General features: G+C 47.9%; 1 protein-coding gene and 1 long non-coding RNA gene across 2 annotated transcripts in view; both read right to left on the reverse strand.

Annotated features, from left to right (window-relative positions):
- LOC119433654 (uncharacterized) overlaps positions 1 to 27,741 on the reverse strand; it is a 101,043-nt gene that overhangs the window by 12,462 nt on the left and 60,840 nt on the right. The window contains exons 2-6 of the mRNA XM_037700907.2: positions 15,113 to 15,293; positions 13,598 to 13,674; positions 13,363 to 13,461; positions 12,719 to 12,958; positions 12,001 to 12,113 (exon numbers count right to left, since the gene is read on the reverse strand). Of these exons, the coding sequence (XP_037556835.1) occupies positions 12,001 to 12,113; positions 12,719 to 12,958; positions 13,363 to 13,461; positions 13,598 to 13,674; positions 15,113 to 15,293 (710 nt within the window). The remainder of the gene's footprint in view (positions 1 to 12,000; positions 12,114 to 12,718; positions 12,959 to 13,362; positions 13,462 to 13,597; positions 13,675 to 15,112; positions 15,294 to 27,741) is intronic.
- Positions 1,799 to 6,334, reverse strand: LOC119433656 (uncharacterized). Its single transcript, XR_005188417.2, has 3 exons — positions 5,553 to 6,334; positions 3,612 to 3,704; positions 1,799 to 2,165 (listed from the first exon to the last, which is right to left on the reverse strand). It is a non-coding gene; the product is annotated as an uncharacterized LOC119433656 (long non-coding RNA).

Genomic DNA, 27,741 nt, shown 5'->3' on the forward strand with positions numbered 1-27,741 from the left:
GAAAGGCCTTCCGAGGGAGGCGGCTCGCCGCACAATGCGCGTCCCGCATTATATCTTCCGGAGTCCCAGCGTGCGCTGTCTGCATTTCATTGTTTTCAGAACGGCACTTTTTTATCCGGGTGCAAGCCTGTCGTCCTCCCAGCTCTGAGGCTGCGCTGAGAGGACAGAAGAGAGCGGACACGTTTCGTAACTGGCGTTATGGAGAACCAGAAGAAGCGAAGTGGAAAAACAAATAAAACGCAGCACCGGACGAAGGACGCCCGTGGTGTACAGCTAGCGAAGGAAGAAAATAAACTACACTGTCTGTGAGGGAAAGCGTTGTGCACGAGCGTGTATGCATAAGCAGCGGCGTCCTTCGCTATCTCGACGTCCTCTTTCCCTTTCATTGCGCGTCGTCTGCTATCAGCGCCGTCGGCGACGCGGCCGTGAATCGTCTGCTATCCGAACGGCCGGTCGTCTGCTGCTGGCTTCCCTTGACGCCCAGCCCCGGGATCGTGGGAGAACGACCTCGTCGTTTGAGAAAGGCCTGCCTTCCTGCCAAACAAACGCGCGGGCCGCGAAGGCATCATCGCGCCTGTGCGGCAGCCGTGGCTTCACAGAGGCGGCGGCCTGTCTTTGTGGCCCCGCACTGTGTTTGTGTATATAAACTGTACGCATACAACACACACACACCCCCTCGTGGACGATAAATAAGCGCTTCGTCTGTTCCGTGAATCGTCCTCTCTCTCTCTCTTACGCCCACAAAACGTTTCGTCTGATGCTTTTTGACCTCGTCTCGTGCATTTTTTTTATTATATATATATTTTTTAGTTGCGTGAAAGTTGCTGCCGCCTCCCGCTTAAAACACTTGACGCCGAGCTGACGGCGCGTGGCCATTGGTTGGCGGTCACGTGGCGCTGCAGATTTAGGGTTTTCGACGCAGTCAGTATCGCGTGTCAAAGATTTGCTCCGCTTATAGTGTCATGCCATCGGCTCACTTCTCAATGCGGATATGGGTGCGTGTGTCCATGGCATGAGCGGAGGAGATTAAAAAAAAAAAAAATGAAAAGAGAAAGGGCCTTCGGACGAGAAGAGAATAATATATGGAAACGCCACAATTACGAGGTCCGACGGTTCTTTTTTATTTTGTCGTCCAGGTCGGGCCCACAAGGGCGATATCGCGCGTGGTGGCGGGTTCGTTTGACTCCGAAAGCCAGGAGAACGGTGTTGTAAGTTCACGGGGCGTACCCGGCCGCCTGGCCTGGAGTGTTTGTTTATGGCGAAGGCCGCTCATATTCTGCGGCGTTGTCTATTTGCCGCCGCCATCTTCTTTTCTCTTCTCTCTCTCTCTCTCTCTTTTCTCGCGAGGTGACGCTCCCGAACAACCTGCATCGAGCCTCCTCCACACAAGCCCGCAGGCCAGCTTTCAGTGACTTGACCGTTGCGTCATTTTCGAAACGACGTTTGACGACAAGCGCGCGCCCTATCGTCGTTTCCGCGAAACGACTTGAAACTTCAGACGAACCTGACTTTTCTTTCGTGCAGTTTTTTCCTCCGGTGAGGAAAATAGAGCACCGCTAAGCGGACTAGACCACCAGGAAACTACAGAAAGCTCAGCTGCGCGAGTGTAGTGATCGGTGAGGAGGAGGAATAATTATTGTGCGCTAACACAGGCGGACGTACGTTTCCTCCTTTGTGATTGCGGGAACTTAAAAACCAACGGTTCACTTTGGCGAAATACCCTTACAAAAAATGTTGTTGGAATTCCATTGGTTTTCCATTGATATTTCGTGCCAACATCAACAAAAAAATTGTGGAATTTTTATTGGTATTTCATTGTATATTTGTTGAGTAGTCATGGAAAAGTGGCCACCGTGAATCCATTGGAAATCTGTTGTATTATTATTGTGTTGTTTTTCCATTGGTTCGTTATTGTATATTCATTGGATTTAGATCGAGATGAATTTTCATTGTATTTTCATTGTACTGGGATATATCTCACTAAGGTCTAAAGTAGCAAGATTTGGCTCACTGAGGCTGAATATTAACTGCAGCCAACAGGAAAACAAAAAAGGCACATGAAAAGGCATTTTTATATAGTGATTTTATTTCCCTTGTGAGGGGAGAGAATAGGCTTTCTTTTATATAAGAAACACTTGCGCCTGGAAACTTCGTGCTGGCATACTCTGAAAAAAAAAGATGTAATCAGTAAGATAACCAACATGTACCATCATCAATAGCAGTGAAAGATTATGCTTAAAGCCATAAAAGTAAGCAAGTTATATTAGTGCTTAAAGCTTTTGTGGTTTAATGCAGGTGAAATTGTTCTGCCTAAGGTATAAGAACAGTATAACGAGCCATGGTAAATGTGGCAAGAGTGATGTCTCTGCTGCGACACAGGATCGTCAATGAACTTCTATGCAGTGAACTACCTTGATGTTCTTATCATGCACGAGAACAAACCTAATATTTTTGTGTTCTTGCCTAAATGCTTATCACAAATTACAACTTTAAAATTAACATATGGTCACTATGTCAACACAAGGCTTGCAAAGCATATTTGAGAATATTGCGTCTGTTTGCAATGCACTACTTCCTGTATAGCTCTTTTTATGACTAAGTGAAAGACCTCAAATCTTCATAAGGTCCATGAAGCCTGCTGAACTAAATGAACTTCATGCATAATGTGCCTGACGCAAACGTGAAGAGGCTCTTCATCTTCGTATGGCTGCTAAGGTCCTGCTAATGGCGAGGCTAGCATTTAGCATATGTAGGGTTAATGCCACCTTGTGATAGCAATAAGGTATATGTGAGAGCTGAGTGAAGCCGAGAATCTTCTATTAAAAAAGATTTGCAGGTCTTTTAAAAAAAAGAGCAACAAAAAAGGTAGCGTGTCGCAAACAGCCAACAATGTTTTGAAATGTGCCATCATAGTCATCTAGAGCACAAATACACCTAGGACTGTGTGTGTGTGCTAGCGGGTGGGCTATGATGAATTCATAACTCAATCGATCATTTATTTTATCTCTACTTTAATGCCCTCTGGTTTCGACAAGATGTGCATTCGTGCCTTTCGCTTTCATTTCATGCTTCTTGGCTTGATCAAAAATATCTGGATACACCTGAGATTCTAGTTCTTTCTTTTTATTGCTCTTTCTTTTGCAATATCCAAACCATATATCTTTGTTCTCGTTTAACTAGGCCCAACAAAGGAAACACTTGCATACACACAAATTGTCTTCTAGGTTTGTCACCCCTATTTCGATTAAGCAACACTAGTAGCCCTACACGTTCTCTATTACAAGAAACCTACACCTTCTTGTTTTCTTTCTGTCCTCTTTTTTGAACACTTACAATTCCCTCACCTTACTCTATGCACTGCCTGCATCATTCTCATCTTCCCCCAATGAAGTGGGGGAGCAGAAATCAGGTGCTGGCTTGACTTAAGACAATTCCCTTGCCAAAATGTTGGTCCTAGTGATATTTTTGTTTAACCATTCTTCCAGCCTTCTTCTTCTTCTGCAAGTTCTGTCTTGTTTGAATTTCTGCAAACATTGTGTGCTAGTAACTGCTTTACGAGATTAGCATTTTAAAAATTTATGTATGATGTGACAATGTTACAAGGCTCTCACCAACAACATTGGCATGCTGCGCTTGCATCTTCTTCCAACTTCTTTCGGGGCCTGGGATACCTCGTGAACTGTTGCACTTGAGTGGCACACATGCTGCATAGATGGTTTTGAATGAAAAAAAATTACCATAGCTATTTTTTCTAGCAGCAAAAGGAACGTAAAAATCAGCAGTATGAGCACATCATAACTTCTTTTTAAGATCCCACAGTATTCAATATTCCTTATAAAAGCTGGCACGGATCGAAGGCTAACAGGAACAACATTGTTGCAGTGTTTTTCTGTTTTTCTTGTCCATAGTCATGGAATTCCTACATAATGCTGCTAGAGGGCCTCAACACCTACACACTCATAAGTATTATGGAGCACGTGCACAGGAACTTTTTACGAGGAAGGGCATGTTCAACTGTGGCTTGTTGTCTTACCACTGTTTATTCTGTGTGTAAGAATATTCACGAACGCAGGTAACAGTCTCAAACATTCTTTTTACATTCACACAAAGCATTAACCGGTTGGTATAAGAATGTTTTCTGCTGCTGATGTGTCACGCAAGTTTGCACCAGCAACTGCCATACCCTTTTCTCCAGATGCTGTGGATGCCGCTATTTAAAGAATTGTATAAACGCAGTATTGTGCAAGCTACACAACGAAATGCCCTCAAGTATAAAAGATGTAAATAAGCACTTGATGCTTATTTAGGTAAGTGTATGTTGGTACCAGCTACTGTGTTAACACTGTTTTTATGTGACTGAATGAATCAGTTGAACTTTTTATTGTTCACGGCATATGTTTTAGATATAGTGAAATACCAAGAACCAATTTCTTTTACCGACAGCTTTTCGCAGAACATCTAAAGAACTTCAAAAGAAATGTCTGACAATATAACATCGGCTAAAGGCACTTTTCTGCGCCGAGTACATAAAAGTCGCAATTCTTGTCAGTCCTCCGACTTGCATATTTTCTCTCTCTGGCTTGCATACTTTCACAGATCTTATTTTCCATTTTCTTTTGCGCGAAGGAATATACTTATAGTAACACCTGGCTAGCGTGTTTTTTCTATCATACGCCACGAGTAAAATATTGGTTTTCAAATTATTAACAGTATAGAACAATAATTTCGTAGAAATAGTTTTGCAACGTGAAAAAGATATCCAAGCATGGGAGGGAAACTGGTGGCGTCGATCCCATGCGCTGTGAGCATTTATTTTCTTTTTTTTACAATACGATAGCATTCCATTCGCGAACGATCAAACTGACAGTTTTTTTAGACATGACGCGATATCGTTCACGACATTTCTGCATGATTATTTTATAACGATACAACAAAATGACGAACAGCGAGTTCGATGTTTACATAAACGGATGTGGCATGGGCCCCGCTGTAATAGTACCACTTAAAAAACAGGGTCATACATTATGTTCATCAATCACATTCTGGGATTTTACGAGCCAAAACCATAATATCATTATAAGCCACACCACAGTGTATGGCTCTGGATTAAATTTAACCACCTGGGAATCTTTAAAGAGCACCTATATCTAAGCACGAGCGTTTCTGCATTTCGCCCAATCGAAATCCGGCTGCCGCGGCCGGAGCTGAACCCGCGACCTTGCAGCGCAACGAGTAGGGACGAGCATGAGAACACATAAACAAGCGCCCCTGTTTAAGTGGTTTGTTGCAGTTCAGTATTTAGGTGGTCTGATTGCGACAAACTTGCTTAAACTGCAGTATAGATAAATCGGCCTGGCTGCTAAATGCTCAGCTTAAACGGACGACATGCCCACACCTTGGCGCTCCATCGGCGGAAGGCGAAATGCAACACGCCACACGCACACCGGACTGGCCCCGCACTAAATTCTTTGACACTGGCGCCGTGAACCAGGCGTGAAACATACATTCAGCTAGGAAATCAGTTATACACAGAACACGAGACAAGTGCTTACCGCAGTCAAAGTATCGTTGGTCAGTCGGCGCTCCTTTCTTCGTGCCCGCGTCCACGCAGCCGAGTCGGTAGCACACCTCCGCGTCAGCCAAGGCACGGACGGTATATAGATACATCCCGCTTTTCGTCTTGTACGCTCTTGACAAAATGTTCCTTATCGCGCAGCAGCAGATGACAACACACACTCACGTGCTTAGAGCTCACGACACACACGTGGCGCACACGCCGACCAAGAAAAAAAATGAGAAATGGCGACAAAAACAAACGCAAAAAAAAAATGATATACCAATGTTGCTTGTTAACTTTTTTAGTTTTCGCTAAGTTTGGTAAAAACATTGAACATCATTTTTTTTTCGAAAAACTTCAGTATTTTATTATATGTCGTCAGCTATACAGAGAGTGTAATAAAATAAAATACCTCCTTGTGCAAATGACTATTGGCTGCGTTAAAACAATCATTTAGTGTTGAGGACAACACTTAGGCAAAGCCTTCGAGATCACCTCAGCGCACCAGATCTCAAAGGCCACACTTCGATCAATTTGGTCACAAAGCAGCCGATCGCAAATGATCGCGAATCACCACTGTTCTGGCTCATTCGCTAAGAGCTTGATTTCTCAGTCGCGCGAACGCAGTGGCAAAGCTGGTTAACCAATGCGCTGAAGATTATGTTACGCGGCGATGACGGCGCGAGCAGACGTGAACGGCATCAATCGCGAAATGTTTTGTTGATGCGATTGGGCAGGTCGCGCTTGCTGCTATGAACATGAGTCTCCATGAGTCGAGTCGCCATTTACAGATGTTGTAAATCTTGAATAAACCAAGCAGGCTAGGTGACATATGTCTCCGCCCTGTTTCAAAGGTTTTTGATGCCGATAAATATAATAATAATGATCATCATCATCATTGTGGCTGGTCGCACGACCTCTGCCAACCGTCGGTGGGAATCGCACTGCATTTTGTTGCATGTCTTGCCGTATAGTAATAGTGAAAATTTACTCGAGGTCGCCAAACCACTGGCTCTGTATCCGCGTGATAGCTTGCGATGCCACGTAATAGACATTTTAGTAGACACCAGTGGGATCCATACATCGACGTATGATGGGTTCGAAACACAAGTTCAAAAACCAGTCATCTGTTAGTATTCTGTCTGCTTCTGCACGCATTGAGCAAGGCATGAAGCTAGGCATGCTATCGCCAGCCATTGTAAATAAATGATGAGGGGTATTAGCGCAACAAAAGAGGCGCTCAGTGGTTAGCTCGTGGACAGCAGGAAACGTAAGTTTGGGCAAGTTGGTGCGTCATCCTGAAGTATGTGCTTACAGCGCGAGGCTACACGTGGGCGGAGAGAAGTAAACACGGACAACGTTTTCGCTGTTTTGTCGCAGGGTCTCTTTTCTGGATCCGCCAATGGGTAAGACGGGGGGAGGGGGGATTGGGGGAGGTGGGAGAGTGACCTCAAAAATTCAAGAATGGCAATCTTCGGCCTACGATGGCAGCGCATATCCGAACGTAAAGCAAACAGTTAGCCAGGATGCCTGGCTTCCCTCATTGGATCGCGCGCCTTAAGTGAGAAAATGCAACAAAAAATCCATGAAAATTCGTCAACAGAAAACTTATTGAGCAATGCACAACGGAATTTTTAATGAAATCTCATTGTGCTGGCTCATTGAGTGTTGTAATTTCATAGAATTTCCATGGAATCAATGATAGTTCAACAAATCGACAACGGAAATTCAATACTCATTTTTGTAAGGGTACCTGCCGGCATCATCTCCCCGGTACTCTGCGTTATTTTTTTTTCTTTATTTTCCTCGTCGCTTGAAGAATGGAAGACGCGGCCTTGCAGTTGCTAAGCCTCGCTAAGTTAATTACGCGCTGGCGCGGACTGTCCGGACAGACGCGGTCTGTCCGGCCTAATGTTCTCTGAAATTACGAGGAAAGGGTAAAAAAAACAATAATAATAAATATAGTGAGAGAATAGGCTATGCGCGCGAAGCGAGGGGGTACTTGGCGAACTCGGAACGACCGCAGAGCGAACCGGAGTGTGCGGCTATAATAGGGAGTCGGACAATTAAAGCAAGCGTGTACGAAGAACGCAGCTATGCAAAAAGGAGAACAAAAAAAGAAAACGAGAGAGCACAACCTCCGAAATTGCCCAGAAAAGACGCTTTGAGGAAACGCGCGCGGTCGCGTGCGAAATCAGCTTCCATTAGTTAGGCGCGGCTGCGCTCGTTGAGTCGTACTTTCCGAGTAGTTGTAATAACCGAGAATGGTCATCACTGGAGGCCTCTTCTCCCGCCCAGATTTTTTTATCGTTTCTTTCTAGGAAAAAAAAGATTGTAGATAAACTCGTTCAGCGCAAAGGATAGAAGGACGACGAAATTCCGCGGTGGAGCTTGCCTGAGTGTACACGCGATGGGTTCGGGGTTTTCCCAAAGGTTTCTTATTTTGAGCTACTAGATAGCTTTAGATTCGGGGACGCAAGCGGCTTGCGTGAGCAAGAGCTAGTGGCCATGGTACTGCGCATGCGCAGAGGCGTCTGCGCATGCGCAGTACCGTAGACCCTACTTCTCGTGTACGCAAGCCGCTTGAGTTCCCTAATCTAAAACTCTTTACTATATGTACTCATGGCGGTATATTACAGTATCTATTTACTGAATATTTCAGTATTACCAGCCCACATCGCCACTGTTGTCTAGAATAGCACTCCCAGCATCCGTCACGATAGTCCAGCGGCTAGGGCGTCGCGCGGCTAAGCACGAGGTCGCGGGTTCGAATCCCGGCGGCCGCACTTCGATGAGGGGCGAAATGCCAAAACGGTCGAGCACTTAGATTTTAGTGCACGTTAAAGAACCCCAGCTGTTCAAGATGAATCCAGAGCACTCCACTAAAGGCGTCTCTCAACACATGCAGTTGCGCTGCCTCGGGAGATCCCATATCTCGAAATAGCACTCCCGGCATAGAATCGGATCTGGATAAGTTCGCGAAAGCAAAACTCAATTTTCATTCATTTGGAGAAAAATTTTGGATAGTGGTGGAGAAAATGGAGGCCAAACTTCATTTTCAAGCCGAAGTCTTAGCGCCGCTAAGCATGGTGTGACGTCATGAATTTCAACGATATATCTTTCGTGCCGTTCTGGCGTAAGAAATGCTCTCACAACTTGCTAGGTTGAGCATTTAGTTACTGTAGAGTGCAATCTGGTGCTTATTTTTCGATAAACAATAGGTATTTTCGAGTTGGCTGCTCTTTCGCACTAGGTCAGGGACTGCAGCACTCTTGTAGAAAGTGTAGTTCTAACTTCCATTGCTTGAATTTCGCACCGGCGCTCCAGCACTGGTACGTCATGTGTTACGTCACGGATTTCGAAGTATAGTTTCACATTTTGGCCGTCGTGGCGCAGTTAAGGTTCAAGAAACTCGCTAAGTTGAGTCTCTGGCTTCTCCATAATACGATGTAGTGCATCCTTACCAAAAAAAAAAAAAAAAAAGTTAGCTACAGGCCCGAGCAGCTAGACGCCGTGAAAAACTGTGACATCACGGCGGGTTGGTGCAAGAGCTTCAAGACGGCGTCGCCACCCGCCTTTCGCGTTTGCACCTTTTCTGGCTTATGAAACCTCGTATCACGTTAACGGCGGCATTCTTGATATTGTAGAACGGCAGTTTGCTAACATAGCTCAAGTTTGCCTTATTTAAAGGGACTGTCCCTTTAAAGCATAAAACACGCTGCTTGAGAAGGCTCATTACGTTGCCGGGCACGAGAGAGGCAATATTCCTCGGCGCGGCGGAGCCGGGGACCGAGACGTGCCCTTGTGGGTGGCCGATGGAAAATCGGCGCTGGAACTCGATTACGGCAGAGGAGGCACGGCGAAAGGGAGGGAGGGCCCCGTTCTTCTCGTGCAAGGCTTCGCTTGTAGTTGCATTCCACGCATGCGCGCCGGTCTCGATCTTCACAGGGGCGATGAGCGGAGTTAAACTAAAAACATTCCGAGTCTTTAAGAACGCCCGTAATGGACGTTCGTTCCGCCGAGGCCCTTCTCCAACAACCGCGGAAATGGTTCAAATGCGGGCGTGACTCAGGAATGCGAACTTTTTTTCCCCTCTCTCTCTCTTTTCGGCATTGAGATCGGAAAGAAAGCAGCGGAGGACAGCGCATACCGCGGTCGTAGGTCGTACTATGCGGAAAACGCCACTTGAGGTCAGTCGCCGCGTTTATCGACCTTCGAAAAAGGGCGAAGGCGAGCAATAAAGAAAGAAAGAAAGAAAGAAAGAAAGAAAGAAAGAAAGAAAGAAAGAAAGAAAGAAAGAAAGAAAGAAAGAAAGAAAGAAAGAAAGAAAGTCGTGCACCGGAGCGTGAAACTGTGATTTCTTTCGATCATTACCCGATGACGGTATTGCACTTTGTGGTTTCTCCGTTCAAGTTCACGCCTTTTACGTATTGGTCGAGCTCTTGACACCGTTTAGCCGTTTGTGTTTCACGGTTAGGAACACACGAGGTCGTCACGGGCGACTCGCCGGTGTTAAACGAGAACTGATCGACACGTTGGGTAAGTTCGATTGTGACCGCGCTGCCAACTTGTTGCGATCACGCTCGCGTCGTTTGCCCTGTATTTGGACGACGTACGAACGGCTTATCGCTTCGATGAAGGTCTCCGCAGACAATTGTTTCTTTTAATTTCCTTCGCAGACGCGCAAGAAATATAACTTCCTAATCTAAATGCGCGACAGGCAGTCTTCACGGCTCGGAGCATGTGCGAATCTGTAACGCGCATCAGTAGTGCTCACTTTCAGCGCAGTTGGGTTAACTTCCCCGCAGCGGGCGATCAAAAGTCGATTAAGGACTGATTAGCGCGACAGTCTCGGTTCTGAAAGTTGCATCGAGAGATATGATTAAAAAAAATATATATAAACCTCGTGCTATAACTTCCTGCACAAATGTTTAAAGAAGAACGGGACGACATGTTGTCTACGGTTTGTCATGATGTCGAACTTACAAGCACGAACAGCGACAGTTGCGTACTTTTCTGGCCAATAGTTCAGTTCGTGCCGGTTGCTTCACGTATTACACAATTAAAAAAAGAATTCTGACGATTAAAAGTGCGAGCACACGGGGCGCGACGTTTGCGACGTTTGAACATGGCACCATTTCCCGCGCATTCCGTACGTGGCCGGCCGGTGCACTGCGCTATACCGCGATAAGAAAATAGTTCGTCAAAGAAGCTAGGCAGGAAACTTTCATACATTTTCAAACCGCATAACTTGTTAAACAATACCATTACATTACAAAATTTGTTAATAATTATTACAGTTCATGTCGATGAAAGCGTGTATTTGTATGCGCGTACTTGTATGAATGCGCGTTTACACTGTTCACTTTTTGGCTCATTCCTAGTATACGCGCGGGCGTTGTATGTGTGCGGTTCCTTGAGTTTTCTGCGCTGTTAGTCTGCCTTGCTGTGACCTCTTTGGTATATTCCCACTTGTTGCTCGCTTTTTACGTGCTTCTCGTTGCCTCGAAGGTCACCATGATCACCACCGACTCGGCAACGTCAATGGTGAGTGGTGTTTCGGATTCCCCTTTGCGACGCGATTAAAAAAGGCGCGAAAGTGCTTACAGCGCCTGTGCGTGTCTTCCGCGCGCCTCTGTGCTCGGTTTTCATTACTAGTACTATCCTTCCGTTGCGAGAATTGGTTGTGCAGCACTAGATTTGCCATATTGAACACAGAGTTTTGTCCTGGTTTAACTTCACGGTGCGGTTGTGGCGACGTAAAGCAGCTGTGTGGCGCCAGCTAAAACAGGGCATGTTGTGTGCGCCACGATTTTCGTGGTACGGTGTTCGAGCACCGATTGAATTAGCCTTATTAATGAGCGCTCGTGCTCTGCCGTTTCGATGGAAAGCAATGCGGCTTGAAATCATTTGAACTGTGCTGTAATCAAATATACTTCGTACGCGCCACGCCGTCCAGTGACGTGCATCTACTACATGGCGTGTCGGCGGCCTTTTCGAGCAGTTCTTTCCGCTAACTGAAGCCACGCTACGAAATGACTTCGCCAACGGTGAGCACTGTCGGCCAGATGGAGTCAACATTTTGTAAACTTGACAAAACTGTTAAAAAAATAGTCTTAGTATATTCTTTGGCAGTACGCTTCTCACGATTCGGAAGTTTCCAATGATGTGGTGAATTTAGACGTTGATGTGAATGATGTGGTGAATTTATTGGCGCCCGAAGGGGATACGTCAACGTGCGGCATCTCCGCGACAACAGGCACAGTGAAGTCGGGACATCGCGGGATCGCATATTTTACGTTAAAAGGGGTCTGAACTTGAGCTTGTCGGTATGGCTTCATTACGGGGAAACAGCGCGAAAAAGCGACATATAGGAAAGACGGACAGCATATGTTTCAGTCGCAACGTGACGGGATCGCTGTCCGTGGAGCGCGCGCACTCACCCCGCAGCGGTATCGGGGCCGGGACTCCGGGTCCTTCCGGAGGTCCATGAGGGCGAGGTAGCGGTCACCTCCTCGGCCGCTCTCCCAGTCGCCCAAACACAGGAAGCTCACGTCTGCACATCGAGACGACAAGCATTGCTCAGCCATATATACACACAGAGCGGGAGCGTATTCGGATGGTAAATTCGGATGGTCTCCGATTAGCTAGTTACTCGACACTTAAACGGAACTAAGTGTCTAGATCTTGTGCTACTTGGCACTTGAAATCGCTTAAGTCTCTAGTTGCTACTGGGCACTTGAGTTACGTCGTCCCTCGTGATACTCGGCACTTGATTGACACTTTCTCTAGTGCCGCATAGGCACTTGAATACCACTTGAATGGCTCGCACTCTCTAGTTCGACTAAAACTACACGGACATACGAGATGGCGCTCGTGTAAAAGAATGATCACGGCCCACATGTTCATATAGAGATCACATGGGACTTGCCCCATACTATGTATGGGAACATACTGGTTTTACTGTGGGACCTCCATGCGTTCATATAGGGACCACATAGGACTGGCTGCATACGATTTGTAACAACATACGGGTTTTTATGTGGGACCTCCACACGTTCATATGGGGTTATTGAATGTCGGAATTATGTTGCTTTTTTTTTTTTTTCGATAAGGAATAAGCCCCTGCTGTGTTTTTGCCCTTGTGATCATGCTGCTCACCGAAGTCGGGGAACGAGCACTGTCGGAAGCGCACGGTGAGTCCGTCTCCCCGGGGACAGTTGCTCAGCTCGGACGAGAAGGGTTCGGCGCAGCGGAACTCCTCGCCGTTGGCGCTGTACTGGAAGCGGTAGCGGCCGTTGATGGGGCAGAACATCTGGTGCAACGAGGAACCGGCCATCGAGGGCGACGGCGGCTCGCCCAGCAGGCCGTTGGCCTTCAGCTGCTCCTCCTGGTGCTTCCCTGCAAAGGATGCGCGTCGCTTTTTTCCCCATCACGTTCGCCCGTAAGACACGAGATAGCCGTGAGAGATTCGTATAATATATATACGGCCGAACCCGGATATATCGAAACCACATATAACGAATTGTGTATAACGAACAGCAGTAATATCTCCTTGAACATTTTTGTATCTAATTTTAATTCTAGATATCGAATTACCTATATATCATATCGAAGTCTGAAGGGGATCACAAAAACGTTCGATATAGACAATACATATTATTAAATTGAATTGGGGGATTTAACATCTAGGAAGTGCGCAGTCATGAAGAAATGGCTTATGGAACACGGCTCCAGATTTTGGCGCTGTAAATATGCCAGAGAAGAATGGACCCGTGTCGGCAAATCGATCGATCGATACTCACTGTAGAGGATGATTTCGGTGAACCGCCTCTCCGAGACGGCCCGGTCATCGGGACAGGTAGCTCGGGCTGCCTCCTCGTTCGTGTAGCACCGGGCGAGACCTATACATGCAAAAAAAAAAAAAAAAAAATGAAATCACAGCGAGCGTGAGCCAACATGTGCGAGTCTGACACGGTCAACCTTCTTTGTGGTTGTAATTTCTTTTTTAATTTGGAGGATAGTGCCGTGGCCACTGACCTTCCGCGTGGATCTGGATCACGTTTGGGGTCTTGAGGGTCAGGTGGAAGCACCGCATGCAGTCTTCGGCGCCCGTGCTGCAAGAAACGACACGACAAAAAATAGAGCAACGGTCATCCGTTGGCAAGAGACCCAGTGATCAGCATTTTGATTGGATAGAGATGGGCAAAATTTATTTGATACAAAGTAAAGGGGTCGACACGAGGTAAAATCCCTCTATATCCTAGTTAAGAGCTTCTAGAGGGCAAAGAGACGTTCTGCTGCTATTGTATGTAACAGCAAAATATAGCTGTATACGTGGGAATGCCGGGAAGTGGGGCTGGCATTTTATTGCGATAGCAATTATATGGACACTCAAAAGCAGATTTCTGCCGTCGGCGTCGCCGTCGCCGTCGGCGTCGCCGTCGCCGTCGCCGTCGCCGTGAGGTTCCGTATGACGTCATTTGGAGATGAAATCGTCGCCGCGCGCCGAACGCTGTATGTGCGAGTGAAAGGGCGCGAGGGGCGCGTCTTTCACGGGGAGTGAACGCACGGCGGAGAACAAACGCGCGTTCTGCGCCGTGCTCGCTTAAGGGCTGCAGAAGTAGGCGTCTCTTTTCTCCTTTACAATCACCATATATGTAGAGCAAACGCGCGAGAGGCCGTGGGGGAGGGGGAGGGAAGGGAGGCGACGTTTAGCTGCGGCACCAAGTGCCTATTTATATCAGAGGCTCCAGCAACAGTCACCAACGCCGCACGCATTTTGAGCTCACGCGGGCAAAACGCCGATGGCGTCGACAACAGTTCTGCGTGTTGTTGCTACCAAAGCCGCTCACCTTACTTCGTATGACATTGCTGTGTTGCTATCGCATTCATTGCTTCGCCCTTAGGGCGAAACTGTGACATTTTATTTTTTTTCTCGCAGACCGGGTGTGCTATTCTCGCACACTGGCAGATTCCGCCGTGCCGGCGTTTTGGGCCAATCGGAGAGGCTGTTGCAGCCCTGTGAGCCAATCAGAGCTGACAAGATGGCGAACTCGACAGTATTGCGCAATTTGACAACATATGTAGACAACACATTGAAAACGTGTCTGGCCTACCATCTGTCACAATACTCAGTATCTACTAAATCTGAGTAATATGGCGTTACGTTATTACATTATACATTACATTACAAAAAGAAAACATCATAAATGGGCTCTTTTCACCCGCGATACATCTTACATATTAAAGATTTTAAAATTTATTAAGCCATGAGAACTCGTGCTGTGTTCTGCTGTTATGATAAACGGAGTAGGCGGGCCGACACTCCGAACTCACTACGCGTAAGTTCCAATCGCGTGTTTTCCTCTTTGCTTATACTTGTTACTTTCTATGTGAGTGAACAACAATGAAATATGTATCGCGGGTGAAAAGGCACTTTTTAGACACTGTTTTTCTTTTTCTTGTCTTTTTTTTTTCTTCTGTCGGGCACTACACCGCGTCGCGAGGCACATATGTATACAGCTATGTATATAGTATGTATCGCATATGTACCTGTCCTTGAGGATCACGTGGTGTCCCCGACGCCGATGGCAGCGCCCCCAGGGGGGTATGGCGTCCACCTCGACGGTGATCTCCGAGTAGGAGACCACCGAACCACCGTACGCCTGCGTTGCTTGCGTCTGCATCAGGAACGTGCCGTGAAGCTCGACGGGGAAGTAGCATACCGCGGAGGCTGCGAAGAGAAGAGATCGACGGAATAGGTTAGAGAGAGAAGAAAAAAAGTTCGCTTTTGTCGTTGTTGCTACTAATGCTGATGCTGCTTTTTTTGTCGTTCTTGCTACTCGAGTAGCCGAGCAATACATATCGACCGTATCCAGAACAAAAACAAACAAACAAACAAACAAACAAACAAACAAACAAACAAACAAACAAACAAACAAACGAGATTATTAAAATAAATGTGAATAACAATCGAAGCACGCTCACGCATAGTTCATAGAAAGTTCAAATACATTGTCTTTATACGCCACAGCGCATAATTATTGCATAGTAAAATGAGTTTGTAAGAGAAAGGCGAAATATAAATAAAATTGGAGCCCATTCAATGGCAGTTCCCATCCAGTTTAAGTAAGCGCAGTCTACAATGCAAGGTGCACCCCAAGGCGTTCCCCTCTGGATCCGCCAAGGCCGAGTACCTGGATTGAGGAGCACGCAAGTAACAAAACACTATAGGTGGTCAAAATGAATCCGCAGTCTCCCCAGGAATATGGCGTCCCTCTTAGCCCCGGTGCCGTTTATCATGTTTAACCGAATTAAGTGTTGCGGGTGTTTATCTGGCTACTAAAATACCTACTCATCTATAACATAATCGTTCTAGCAAAATTATAGTTTCCCTATCCTGAAACACCCTCCAGTCTCTGGATTTCCCCTGAAGTGATTTGCGTGTCAAATAATTGTTGATTTTTTTTCAATTTTTTTTTCAATGTATTAGTTCTTGCAATCTGCTCGTTCTGGGTGTCCTCGGCTTCTTTTTTGTTGTTTATAGCAGAGGTAAAGTGAGCGGCCTTGAAAAATTCGAAGCTTTGCCTTTCCCAGCTCGTCATGGTTGAACTAAAGAAAAGCATAGGGGTGCGCGTCTTATGGACTGAGTGGCAAACAAAAGCACGCAGGTGTGCTCTGCTGTGACGTGCGCGCCTGAATGTGAAGCACGCCGAGCAGCATTCATGCGACCCAGCTGCGGCAGACCGTGCGCCTCCCGTTATCGTCTGCTCGTCGTCTGCTTGTCGGCTGCTCATCGTCTGTTTGTTGTCTGCTCATCGTCTGTTTGTCGTCTGCAGGTGTGGTATTCTGCACCGTCGGTGCGGCGCGCTTTGTACCTCCGCGACCTGCCGTCTTACAGAGGTGCCGAAAGGGTTCGGCGCCTATGTTTGCACGTGACGCAAGCCCTTGTTGGCGGAACACGTGGCCCCCCGCTAAACAATGAAGTCGTGACTGAAAGAGAAAAGGACGTACGAAGATGAAGAGAGCGAAAAGCGTCGTATTTATATTTTAAGGGGACCGTATACTAAGCTGTGTTAGTTGTGCATTTGCAATAGGAAAGTTATCGTTTTTCTTTTTTCTTTCTTTCTTTATTGAATTCGTAAGCTAGACAATACGCAGGAGCAAGGGCATGGTGACTATGCCTCCTTGACGCTCCCGCACCAGCTCTTCACGACGTCATTGAGTTTGTCAGCGTTAGTCGTACAGTTAATCGTATGTCTGTAAATAAGGACTACATTTGCATTCCCAAAAACCACAAGACTTAACCTAGTCAGTTTTAGGAAACCTGATTTATTCAGAGGAAGTTGGAAATGTTGGTAACTACTGTTTCGCCGGCTACTCCACAAACAATTGATTGTCCAATAACTTCCAAGCGTGCTACCCACCAATCAGTAAATGAACAAGATTGTCTCCGTTCGAATAGCGGCCGGTTTCCTTCGGCCAAATTAGCTTCGCTCCGGGGCTAACAGCAGCCAAAAGTGCTGTTTTGGGCTGGCTGGTTACGTCCAGTTAGGTTTCATACTGAAAACAGCTCAAAATACAGGGGCGGGTGAGCTGGTGCACGACGCGAGCACTGTGTCATCTTGCTCAATGATCCGTGCTTTTCACGCTTTTTTTTTTTTTTTTTTCAATCTTGTACAGCAGACAGTGTCTTCCAAGCAACCGTGCAAAGCCTGGAGCATATCTAAACTCACCGTTTTCTTTATATATACAAAAACGAGTTCCACGCTGTTCGCGCAGTCGTGCGCCTTTGTCCCTCGACTATCCCCGCGACAGGACAACATTGCGTGCAAAGGGGTACGTCGCGCCGTTTCGTCTTTCTGCAGAAGGTCGTCGACAGTATAGGATGCCTCAATGCGCTCCTCCTGGGATAAAGAGGCACCCTAGTTGACAACACCACACCCTCCCTTGTCACGTAGCGGCATTCAGTTTCCTTCACCAATGGCCGGACTATCTATAGAGCACAATATAGTCAGCGTGCTCTGCGTTCTCCTGCCATATATTCAGTGTCTCTGTGCTTCGAGTTGTCGATCAATTCGCCCTGGCTCTGCGATCTGCAAGCCTCCTGATTAGCTCAGATGGTATAGGGTGACCGCCCCGGAACGGCGTGTGTCCCGGGTGAATTCGATTCCAGGACGCAGGGCGAATGTTTCTTCAACTGCGAAACTTTCCGAGAATCCCGTATAGGGGCTTCGTTCGCAGCTCGGCGCTACAGTCGGGTAGATGGCAATTTGTTCTCTCGCATGAACTTTTTCGTCCACCTCGCGCGCTTCCGCGGAATGGATTTCCCATAAACAGCGCAATAGCGGCAGCGTGTATACAATTGCACCAAAGCAAGCGCCCTTTATAGCGGTCTTCGAAAACGAAAGCTACGCCGAGCCGACCTAGACAGTCTACAGACCCCCGCTGCCTGTCTCGCGTGCGCGCCGCGGCGTCCCGATGCGCGTGTCTGCGCTCGCGTTCAACGCGCTTTCCGTCTAGCGTAGACGCACCAACACGCTCCCGGCTCAGGGCGAAACCACCAGCCCGGTTCCCATGCAGGCCTCGGCAACGCGAGCGGGGGCGGCCATTCGCCCCTCTTCCTACGCGAATTAGCGCGCGGCCCCGAAGTGCTTGGCTGGGCACGCGCGAGTCTCCTGCCCATGCGCGGGACAATGCCGGGCATCTACTATACCTAGGCGGCGGCCGACAGAGCTCGCGCATAAACTCACGCATAAGCTCACGCACGAGGCTCTCGGAATCGCTTGTGTACAGCCGGGGGCTCGCGTGTGCGCGCGCGTCGCTCGAGCGTGTGTTTACAGGAAAGCCCCTTGCAATGGCGTCTCCCCCCCCTCCAACGTTAGTTACCACCTCCTCGCGTCCCAAGTTTTGCCGTATATGCACGTTCCTTCCCCCCTCCTTTCCGGAATATAATGACTGCATTAAGTGGGAGACAAAGGAAATTGCATGCCGCCGGGGCTGTTTCTTCAAAGCGAGCCCGAGGGGCGGCGTGGGCGTAGGCAGCATCGTCTGTGTGGAGCTGGATGCTCGGCCGCATCGTTCACTTTCTTCGCGCCTTTAAAGTTGCGCTATTAGGTTTGACTTGCACGTCCCCCCCCGCCCCCTCTCCAACCACATCACTTTGCTTATACACTGTCAGCATTTTCCTGAAGTCCGAAAGATCGCTCCAAAGCGGGTGTTGCACACCTAGCCATATTCGCTATAGGGATGTTCGGTGGAAAGAGTCTAAATGTAATCTGTTTTCCCGCATATCTTCGTCTTTCTTTTGGCTACGCATTGTTTGCGTTACGCTTATCAGCTGAACCCAGTTCAGAAAAGTTATAGAAGAGGAGGCAGATCAGTGTAGATAGCGAGCAGCTTAAAAACCAACCTTCTCACAGCATAAATCCATGCTGCGACTTTCGTTCCGGGCCGCTATTTGATACAGTGTATACTATACGCTGCACAAACAAGGAAGCGTACAGAGCAGCTGCGGCCAAAACCCGATGGAGACAGCTCACGCACGGCTCGGCTTGTCTTGTCTTCATCAGTCCACCGACGCGAAGAGATGACCACATGGACGTCCATTTCGAGAAGGCAGCTCATATTGCGCACAAGCTGAAACGTCAACGACGCGAGTAATTGAGGCCCGTTCCGCCGGGCAATCTTCTTGTCGGGCCTGCGCCCGCTTCGCTGTCGCGGAGTACACGTCTTCATCGAGGAGGTGGAGCTTCGTGTTGGGAACTGTAGACGAAAACCTGGCGCTACAGTATATGTTTCCGTCGTAATATCTGTGACGGTTGAACAATGCGATGAGGCGCGCATTCACATGATTCTATACAGACGAATGGACGAGGAAGACGTCTCAACTACGGCACGTGTCTCTTGTTTCTGACATTACTAATAGAGACCGGGCGAGATCCAACTCACTACAAAGAAAGAAATAAAAAAGAAGAAAGAAAGAAAGAAAGAAAGAAAGAAAGAAAGAAGAAAGAAAGAAAGAAGAAAGAAAGCGGCATTCAATCTGCATAGGAGGCTTTGATCGGTGAAACAAGGACTTGCTTTCGAGCAATGCTGAAGTTTGTTCGCAAGACCGTATTGACAAGAAGCTCTTACGCAAGAGGTGTTCGTAAGATAAAATTTAAGCCAGTCCTGCAAGATGCTGTAGACATTATTATAGCCAAGGCGGCCATCCAATGGCAAATACCACTTACGAAAGAAAAGCTTTTGCGAGCTCGGCCCCTGGTTTTTAATATCGCGAAAAAGAGTCGCGCTGCGCTGACTTCGGTAAAAAAGACTATATGACCTTGCGATGACCTTGCGATGACCTTCATCATAGTAAGATCTATACGGAACATATATTCGGTTCACAAAAATAGCTCTGTATAGGGGAGCACGAAAGTGCCGAAGAATCGCAACGCGGGCATGCCTCCTCCCTCGATCTTTATTATTATTATTATTATTATTATTATTATTATTATTATTATTATTATTATTATTATTATTATTACCTGGTTATGAGACTGTTAGAGACGCCGTAGTGGAAATGTTAGCTTTGATTTCGATCATTCGGGATCCTTTAACGTTTTTACCCAAGGTGCACAAAAATTACGCGAGTGTTTTTTGTGCATACCGCCTCCATACGAAACGCAGTGGTATTCGAACCTGCGACCTCGTGATCAACTATACATGCACATCGCAGCCACTGAACACCGCGACGTGTACTAATTCGCTTCCTTAAGCAGTGCCACCCTCTGCAAGATGTCGAGAACCGCTCCCACGGAGTATTGCTCTTTCGCGCGCCACCTTGGCCATCTTCGACATCTGCGCGAGATGGTATTTCCCGTCGCGTTTGAAGAATGAAAAGCAGCATAGTGAAACGTCGCGAAGGCGCGGAGCGCCGAGTTTAACCGTGAGAATAAGTCGTGGTCCTTTCTCGGCTCGCTAAGAAACGCTGCGCCCCCCCCCCCCCCCCCCCGCCCGGCCGATACACCGCACCGAACCCCCAGCACAACTCGCAAAGCCGTTCTCTCCCTGGTCGCAGCGAAAGCAGAGATCCTTAACAGCGACCACTTCTTTTCTTTATTCTAGGTCAGGCTTCGAGATAAACTCTTCCTGCCGACGTGCCTTCTTCCGAAACCCGCTGGCCACTGTCGCCTTCAGCTCGATGTGGTCAACGGCGGGGACACTTTTCCTGAATTAAACTCGGCACGCACGCACAAACACACACACACACACGGGCAAACAGTCACAGACTCGCGCACACACATACACGCACGAACCGAGCAAACGACAGAACCGCGTAGCGTCCCTTCAGAAACGCGTCCGCGCTCAGTGCATATACTCTCTCTCGACGCGCAGTGGCTGGACGGCCAAGAAAAGACCATCAGGTACGCGTTCGCATCCCTTTGTGTGTACGACTCTGGCCCCCTTTCGGGTCTCGCCAGCCAGGAGCGGTGCGCGCACGGGAGCACTTCGAGCCGAGGCCGAAGCGGCGCCGCTATCTTTGGCCGTGGCTTCTTTTCTTGTGTGCGGGGGCCCATCGGCTTTGACCGCAGCGGGACGTCCCAAGCGGAGCACGTCTCTTCTCACCTCCTCGCCCACCTCCTCTCTCATTCGTGCGCTGTGTCTGGCACAGAATAGAGTGGCCGCTGGTCACCCGAGGGCGAGAGAGCTGACCGCTCGTTACGGCACTTTGTGTACTATACTACCGCTTGTGCATTGGCCATAAAGCGCCCTATAGACCTCTCTCTCCCTTACCCACTGTATAGTATACAGTATATGTATGTGCGCGCGCTGGGACGTGCCCGCGAATACAGGACCCGCTTTGTTTTCGTCGCTGGATCTCCTGCCCCGACCGAAAGGGAGAGGGGAGAAGTCCCTGGCGTTGTCCTCTTCAGAGAGAGGCGTGCGGCACGTTCTGAGGTCGCGAGGATGCAGCGTGAGTGACGGGCGGCCTGTGGAGGAGAATTACGTCCGTTGTGTTTGCTGGCCGCTATATACACTTTACGCGGGGTTAGTTCCACGGGCTTGGGCCCGTTGTTGTCCTGCGTACTCGGGGGTAAACGTGAGTGCCTCGGTAGCTGAGTGGTTAATAAGGCGTTGCGCTGATGCGGGTCGTCGAGGTCGCGGTTTCATCAATCCCGACCTCGTTCCGATGATGGCGGTATGCAAAATCGGCCCGTGTGCCGTGCATTGTGGTTTTGGCACACGAAGCCCCAGAACTTAAGTTAGGGTAAGCGCTTGTCCTGTGTACTCCTTGCCGTGTCATTCGTCCGTTCGCGCTGTTTCAAATATGAACGTTGACTGTCGTCTTTGCTAAAGCAGACTGATGGCTGAATAGTAACTTGATGATGGAAGATTTTACTGAATTCGCGAGCTCCGGTTTCCTACTTCGAAGACAGCCTTGGTAACGCCAATAATAACAATGCACAATGCAGTGCTTGCGAGCTGATGTCAGCAGCTGCGACCCGCCGATTAAATGAGGCAAAAAGGAAAAACGTTTCAGTGTCTTTGTATTTCAATATTCCGCACATACATACATACATACATACATACATACATACATACATACATACATACATACATACATACATACATACATACATACATACATACATACATACATACATACATACATACATACATACTACATACATACATACTGTGAAGACGCGCCTTCGTTACACACCCACGCACACACACTTCGATGTATCTAAGAGTACCCGAGTGAACTGGCGTGCACCGCAGAAGAATAATGAAAGGAAAAGACGCCTCCACTAACGACCCAAGAAAAATGACCTGCTGGGTATTTCCTGGTCGCAAGTGCCGCTTTCGCCATCCAATCTCACGCAGACCATTGCGCCGCCGTACGCCCCCCCTCCCTCCTCCTCCGGACCATTCATGCGTGTCCCTGCCACATACACAGCACGTGAAAAACCACCAGCTGTTCTGGAAACGACCTGCCGCTCGCGCAGGTTGTTACCGTACCTATAGGGAAATATACCGGCGTACACGCTATACTTCTCCCCACGAATCGCCCCTCGATCGCAGGTCACTCCCCATCGTCTCTCTCCTTCACACTCACGCACGTAGGGTTCTAGCACAGTTCTCCAACACCAGCCTCGACAGCAAACTTCCACGACGACTTCGACCTGCTATAGTATTGGGCGGAAGATTTTTCTCAATGAAAACGGCCGGCTCCCGTCCCCACGTGGCCTTTATTCGTGCTCGTGAATGAACGCACCGAGTACGGGATGGGGAAGGGGGCAGAACCACGGGAACAGCAGCTGTCTCCGTATCATCCACGTTCAGCTGTGCGCGTAAGCGCACGCACGCACACAGCTCTGTGCGCAAGCAGCGCAGCGGCTCTGTGTGCGTGCGAACGGCTGTGCGTAAGAGAGGGGGGAGGGGGGGGGGGGGGGGGGGGGACGCCGGCACCCATCCGTATAGTATACAACGCGTATGTCTTTCGCCGAACGAGGGCCCATCGGCCGGCAGGTTCGAATATCCAAGGGGGAGTGCCCCCCTGTGTGAGGGTGAACCCCCACCCCCTTTCTCTCTCTCTCTCTTTTTTTTTTCCAGTGCGCAGTTTTTGAGGCAAAAGTTGGGGGAACGGTAGGCCCAGCTCCGCTGGCTCCGTTCTATTTATAGCACTACTTGGGGACTTTCTTTAAAGCTACAGCCGGCCATTCCTTTTTTTTTCCTCTTTTTTTTTCTTTTTATGTTTACACGTCGATTGCTGCTGCGTACATGGTTTTCGTTAGAAATATAACAAAAAAAGTTCGATTTCTTGTTTATTTTCAGCGTAGCCGGCACGTTGGCAGAAGAAACCCCCAGGGGGAAGCGAGAATGATCCGCACAACGCGGCGATAAGTGAAATTGCAGTAGGCCCGCCGGGCCGAGTGAGGTGCACCGAAGTCCCGCGGCAGATAGGGGAGGGAGGTCGACGGAAGAAACGTGGCAGGTCGCAATCCTTGTCGGCCCGAAGAAGGGAACGGCCCGATTTCGGGATTCCCATGGCAGAGAGAGAGAGAGAGAGAAAAAAAAAAAAGAGGCGGAATTTCCCGTCTCACGGAAAAACGGCCCAAGAAGGAGAAAAACAACACCGCCCCTTCCCAGCTACCCCTGGTCACACCTCATGCATGTCTCCGAGAGCTTCGTATACTCAGTTTCGTACATATATAGCAGGCAACGCTATAAGCAGGCTAGAGAGAATTATCGGACTGCTCGCACTCGTGACCGACAAACAGTGCGTCACATATATGAGAGATAGAGAGATAAGGATAAATGAAAGCCAGGGAGGTGCACCCGGACTGAGCTCGGTTGGCTACACCCTGCACTAGCCTAACCGGAGGGGGGGGGGAATGTCCAGTGTTGATGTCGCCGACGTGGTGAAAGCTTTCTGCTCTGCACCACAGACGGTCGCTGTAGTCTTCAGAAATCTCAGAAAAGATATAGGTGTGCCGTATGCATCATGTAACTCGATGTAACATTAAAGGTATACAATAAACAGGAACACCAAATAAGCTTGAAAAAAAAAAAAACTGCTAAATTATACTTGCAGAGCTTTATTTTCGGTAATCTTGCGGTACTAGGTTGAGTTTCTTGTGAAAATCAACCTTCTCGTGAACATCAATTTCTTTTATTTCCTTTTCTTGGGAGGGGGGGGGGGGGGGTAGCCGTTGTAGCTTGACGTTCGCCAAGTTCAGTGTTTCGTGGCTATTTTAGAATGCACTGTGGTCCGTCCTTACCCTTAATAATAATAATAATAATAATAATAATAATAATAATAATAATAATAATAATAATAATAATAATAATAATAATAATAATAATAATAATAATAAAAAGAGAATGCTCAGCAGATGCGGTCAGAGTTCATGACGCCACGACGATTGGCATTCATTATTGTTATTTTTTTCTTGTTACGCTAGGTAATGAACATTGTTTTCCCATCAAAAGAACGAAAATGGATAAGCAGTACCAACTCTCGGGAAAGTCGGTGCACGCTTAAAGCAACAATCCTAGCGCCAACACGACGGACTGAGACACAATAAAGGGTCACAGGACGAATGCTACACTCGTTACCTTTTTTTTTTTTTTTCCTAAGCTCCAGCAGTAAGTGTGTAGCGTTCATCCTCATCGATTTCTCGCGTCCGTCATTGTTAGCGCTACGGGGTATCGCTTTATAAATGGAAATGGAATTTTCGCATAGCATTTCTGTAGCATAACCCAGTTGATAGTTGCTTTATATAGCGTGCCTTTGAAGACGACTCTGCCTGGGAGCAGTAATAGAAAGGAAAAAAGAAAGGAAAGAAACGTCAGCTTCAAGGCGTATACGATACATTGTGGAGGCTTCGCACTTGCTTGCCACGCAGAACGCTCCCCCTTTCCTAAACCACCTGAGCGGGGCTGGGAGAACACCACCCCTCGCAGGGGGGCAAAGTGGGACGCCGTTTCCTGTCTTTTGGGCCAAAAGACCCGGGTCGAAAAGTGCGAGATGAGGAGGCAGGCAGGCAGCCCGTGGTCCGGCGCGTGAACCGCCTGTTTCCACAAACGTTGGTTTCCACCGACCGGAAGTCGCGGGGAAAGCGAAATTCCTGGACTTCTCGCGCTACGCTCCCACGGCCGCGTATAGTGCACCGAGGGAGGAGGGGTCTTGGTGGCCCTGAACTTTGGCAACCGACCCCGATGACCCCTCTCATCTAGTGTAAGGCTCTCGATTCATGCTATAGCAGCGCAGAATGAAACGGAACGCAAAGATGAATGAATGAATGAATGAATGAATGAATGAATGAATGAATGAATGAATGAATGAATGAATGAATGAATGAATGAGGAGGCAGACACCAAAAACGCAATTCTACAACTGCAGCTTACTTATAGGGACACCAAATGGAAACAGCACAATACAACACCAACAACGCTAAAATCTCTTTTTCGTGTATTTCCCGATGAGAGGTTGATTACTAGAAGAAAAAGTCAAGGTAAATTGCGTGATAATGAAATGACTTGTCGTGTTTGCTGATTGCGTTGTCCGCTAATTTGTTTCATAAAATTGCTTATTAGCTAACGAACTTTGCTAAAGAAAACGCCCGACTCCAGTGGCTCTAATACTCCTAGCTCAATTAACTTAAACACGCAGTAGTTATATTTGAGATGTTTCAAACGTTTTTTTTTTTTTTTTTTTTTTTTTTTGTCGAACGGTTTTCAAGCGCTCGTTTTGAAACCTTGTGACCGTTGGTGCATCCTCTCGAGTATACCTTTCTTACATTCCGACGTGTCGGATCTGAACCATAGCACAACCAGCGAACATGGTCAGCTGAATTCCCAGCTTGCAATTGCTCTTACAAGGGGAGGAGGCGCAATTCTTTGACTAACGTCAATCAATTGGTCTCAGCAGTGAGGACGACGTTGTGAACTGAAATTGCGATTTTCATTTCCGGCACAAAGGTGGCTGGTATATATATATATAAAGAATCTGCGGCTGACTTCAAGAGTGAGAAACTCTCGTCTCTCACCCGGCAGTGGGCAAGCAGCTACAGGAAGAGGACTCCTCCGCAACACTTCGTGGTCTTACGTGAGACGAACCTGCGTCGTGACGGAGATTTTGCAGTATACGCGGGCGCTATACATGTAAGTTGTTACACACGCGCGCTTACGAACCTGCCCCGCCGCGTAGCGCACCCCCTCGTCTTCGAAGCAACCGTGCGAAGAGCAGGAAGCATGAATGGTTCTGACAGGTGGAAGGAACCGGCGAGAGAGTGTCTGTCTGCGAGCGTGTTTCCCATTTAAAGGGCCCGCACCCCTCCGGAAATTGGGAAACGGAAAATACAAGCAAACCGTTGTGCCTGTGTGTGTGTGCCAGCGCGCAGCTGAAGAGATCGAAGAAGGAGTCGTCTGCCGCTCGGACTGGGAAGGAAAGCCGGCTGGGAGTTTGAAGCGCGGAAGGGGGAGTTTATCCGCCGCCGCCCGCCCCGGTGGTGTTTGGCACGATGAAAAGATGAGGCGCAGCTTTTTCGCCGCGGCGTACGGTGCCGGTAAAGTGTGAAAGAGAGGAAGGCACGATGGCAGCAGGTTTCCCACGCACCGCGTATACGGCGCTTGAACCGTGTGCGTGCGTCTGTGTGCCTGTACGTGTGTGTCTATGTCGGTACCTGTGCGTGTATGTATGTATGTATGTATGTATGTATGTATGTATGTATGTATGTATGTATGTATGTATGTATGTATGTATGTATGTATGTATGTATGTATGTATGTATGTATGTATGTATGCATGCATGCATGCATGCATGCATGCATGCATGCATGCATGTATGTATGTATGTATGTATGTATGTATGTATGTATGTATGTATGTATGTATGTATGTATGTATGTATGTATGTATGTATGTATGTATGTATGTATGTATGTATGTATGTATGTATGTATGTATGTATGTACGTGTGTGTGTGTTTGCACGCACAGTCGCCCACAAAAGTTTGTGACATGATATGTTTCGTCTGCGTTCTTTTCTGGCTTATACTTATAGCCTCTTCTAATTAAGAAGCTACATAGCGGCCACATAGTAGTTGTCTGTGGAATGCAACGCTGGCACTTATGACGAAAGGCAAGAGAAACCGCACGGGAAACTCGCTGTAACCGCCTTGATATTGTGGAAGCGTATAGTTTACGAATACAGCGCAACTTAATATCCGTCTTCAGCTTCAATCTCTTTCAAACTACAAGCGGAAGCGTGCTGTTACCGGTAAATGGCACGCATGCCGCTTGATTCACACTCGTCGAATCAACCTACAGAGGTGGTAGTTCCGTTGTTGGTCAGGTGCGACAATGGCCAGGAAACCGCGCAGTCGAGAAAAGAAATATGGACGGGGAAAAAAAAAAAGAAAAAAAAAAAAACAGATGCACGCGCTGGACCTTGTCGTTCGCTCGCATCCGAGTTCCTGCGTTCGCTGCGTCGAAACGCGACCGGAAACCAACATTACCCCGAACGTTGCGATTTCGAAAGCACCGACGACAGAGCATTCTCCGCTATGCGCGCACTTTCGGCCGACGAAGGGAGCCGAGTGTTTTACGGAGAAGCATGACACGGACGGCCCAGTTATGATCCCGCTTCGTTGCAGCGCGCGAACGTTCTAATTTCACTTCGCAAT

Source organism: Dermacentor silvarum, chromosome 11 (genome assembly GCF_013339745.2).
Source record: "Dermacentor silvarum isolate Dsil-2018 chromosome 11, BIME_Dsil_1.4, whole genome shotgun sequence".
Classification (NCBI taxonomy): Eukaryota; Metazoa; Arthropoda; class Arachnida; order Ixodida; family Ixodidae; genus Dermacentor; species Dermacentor silvarum.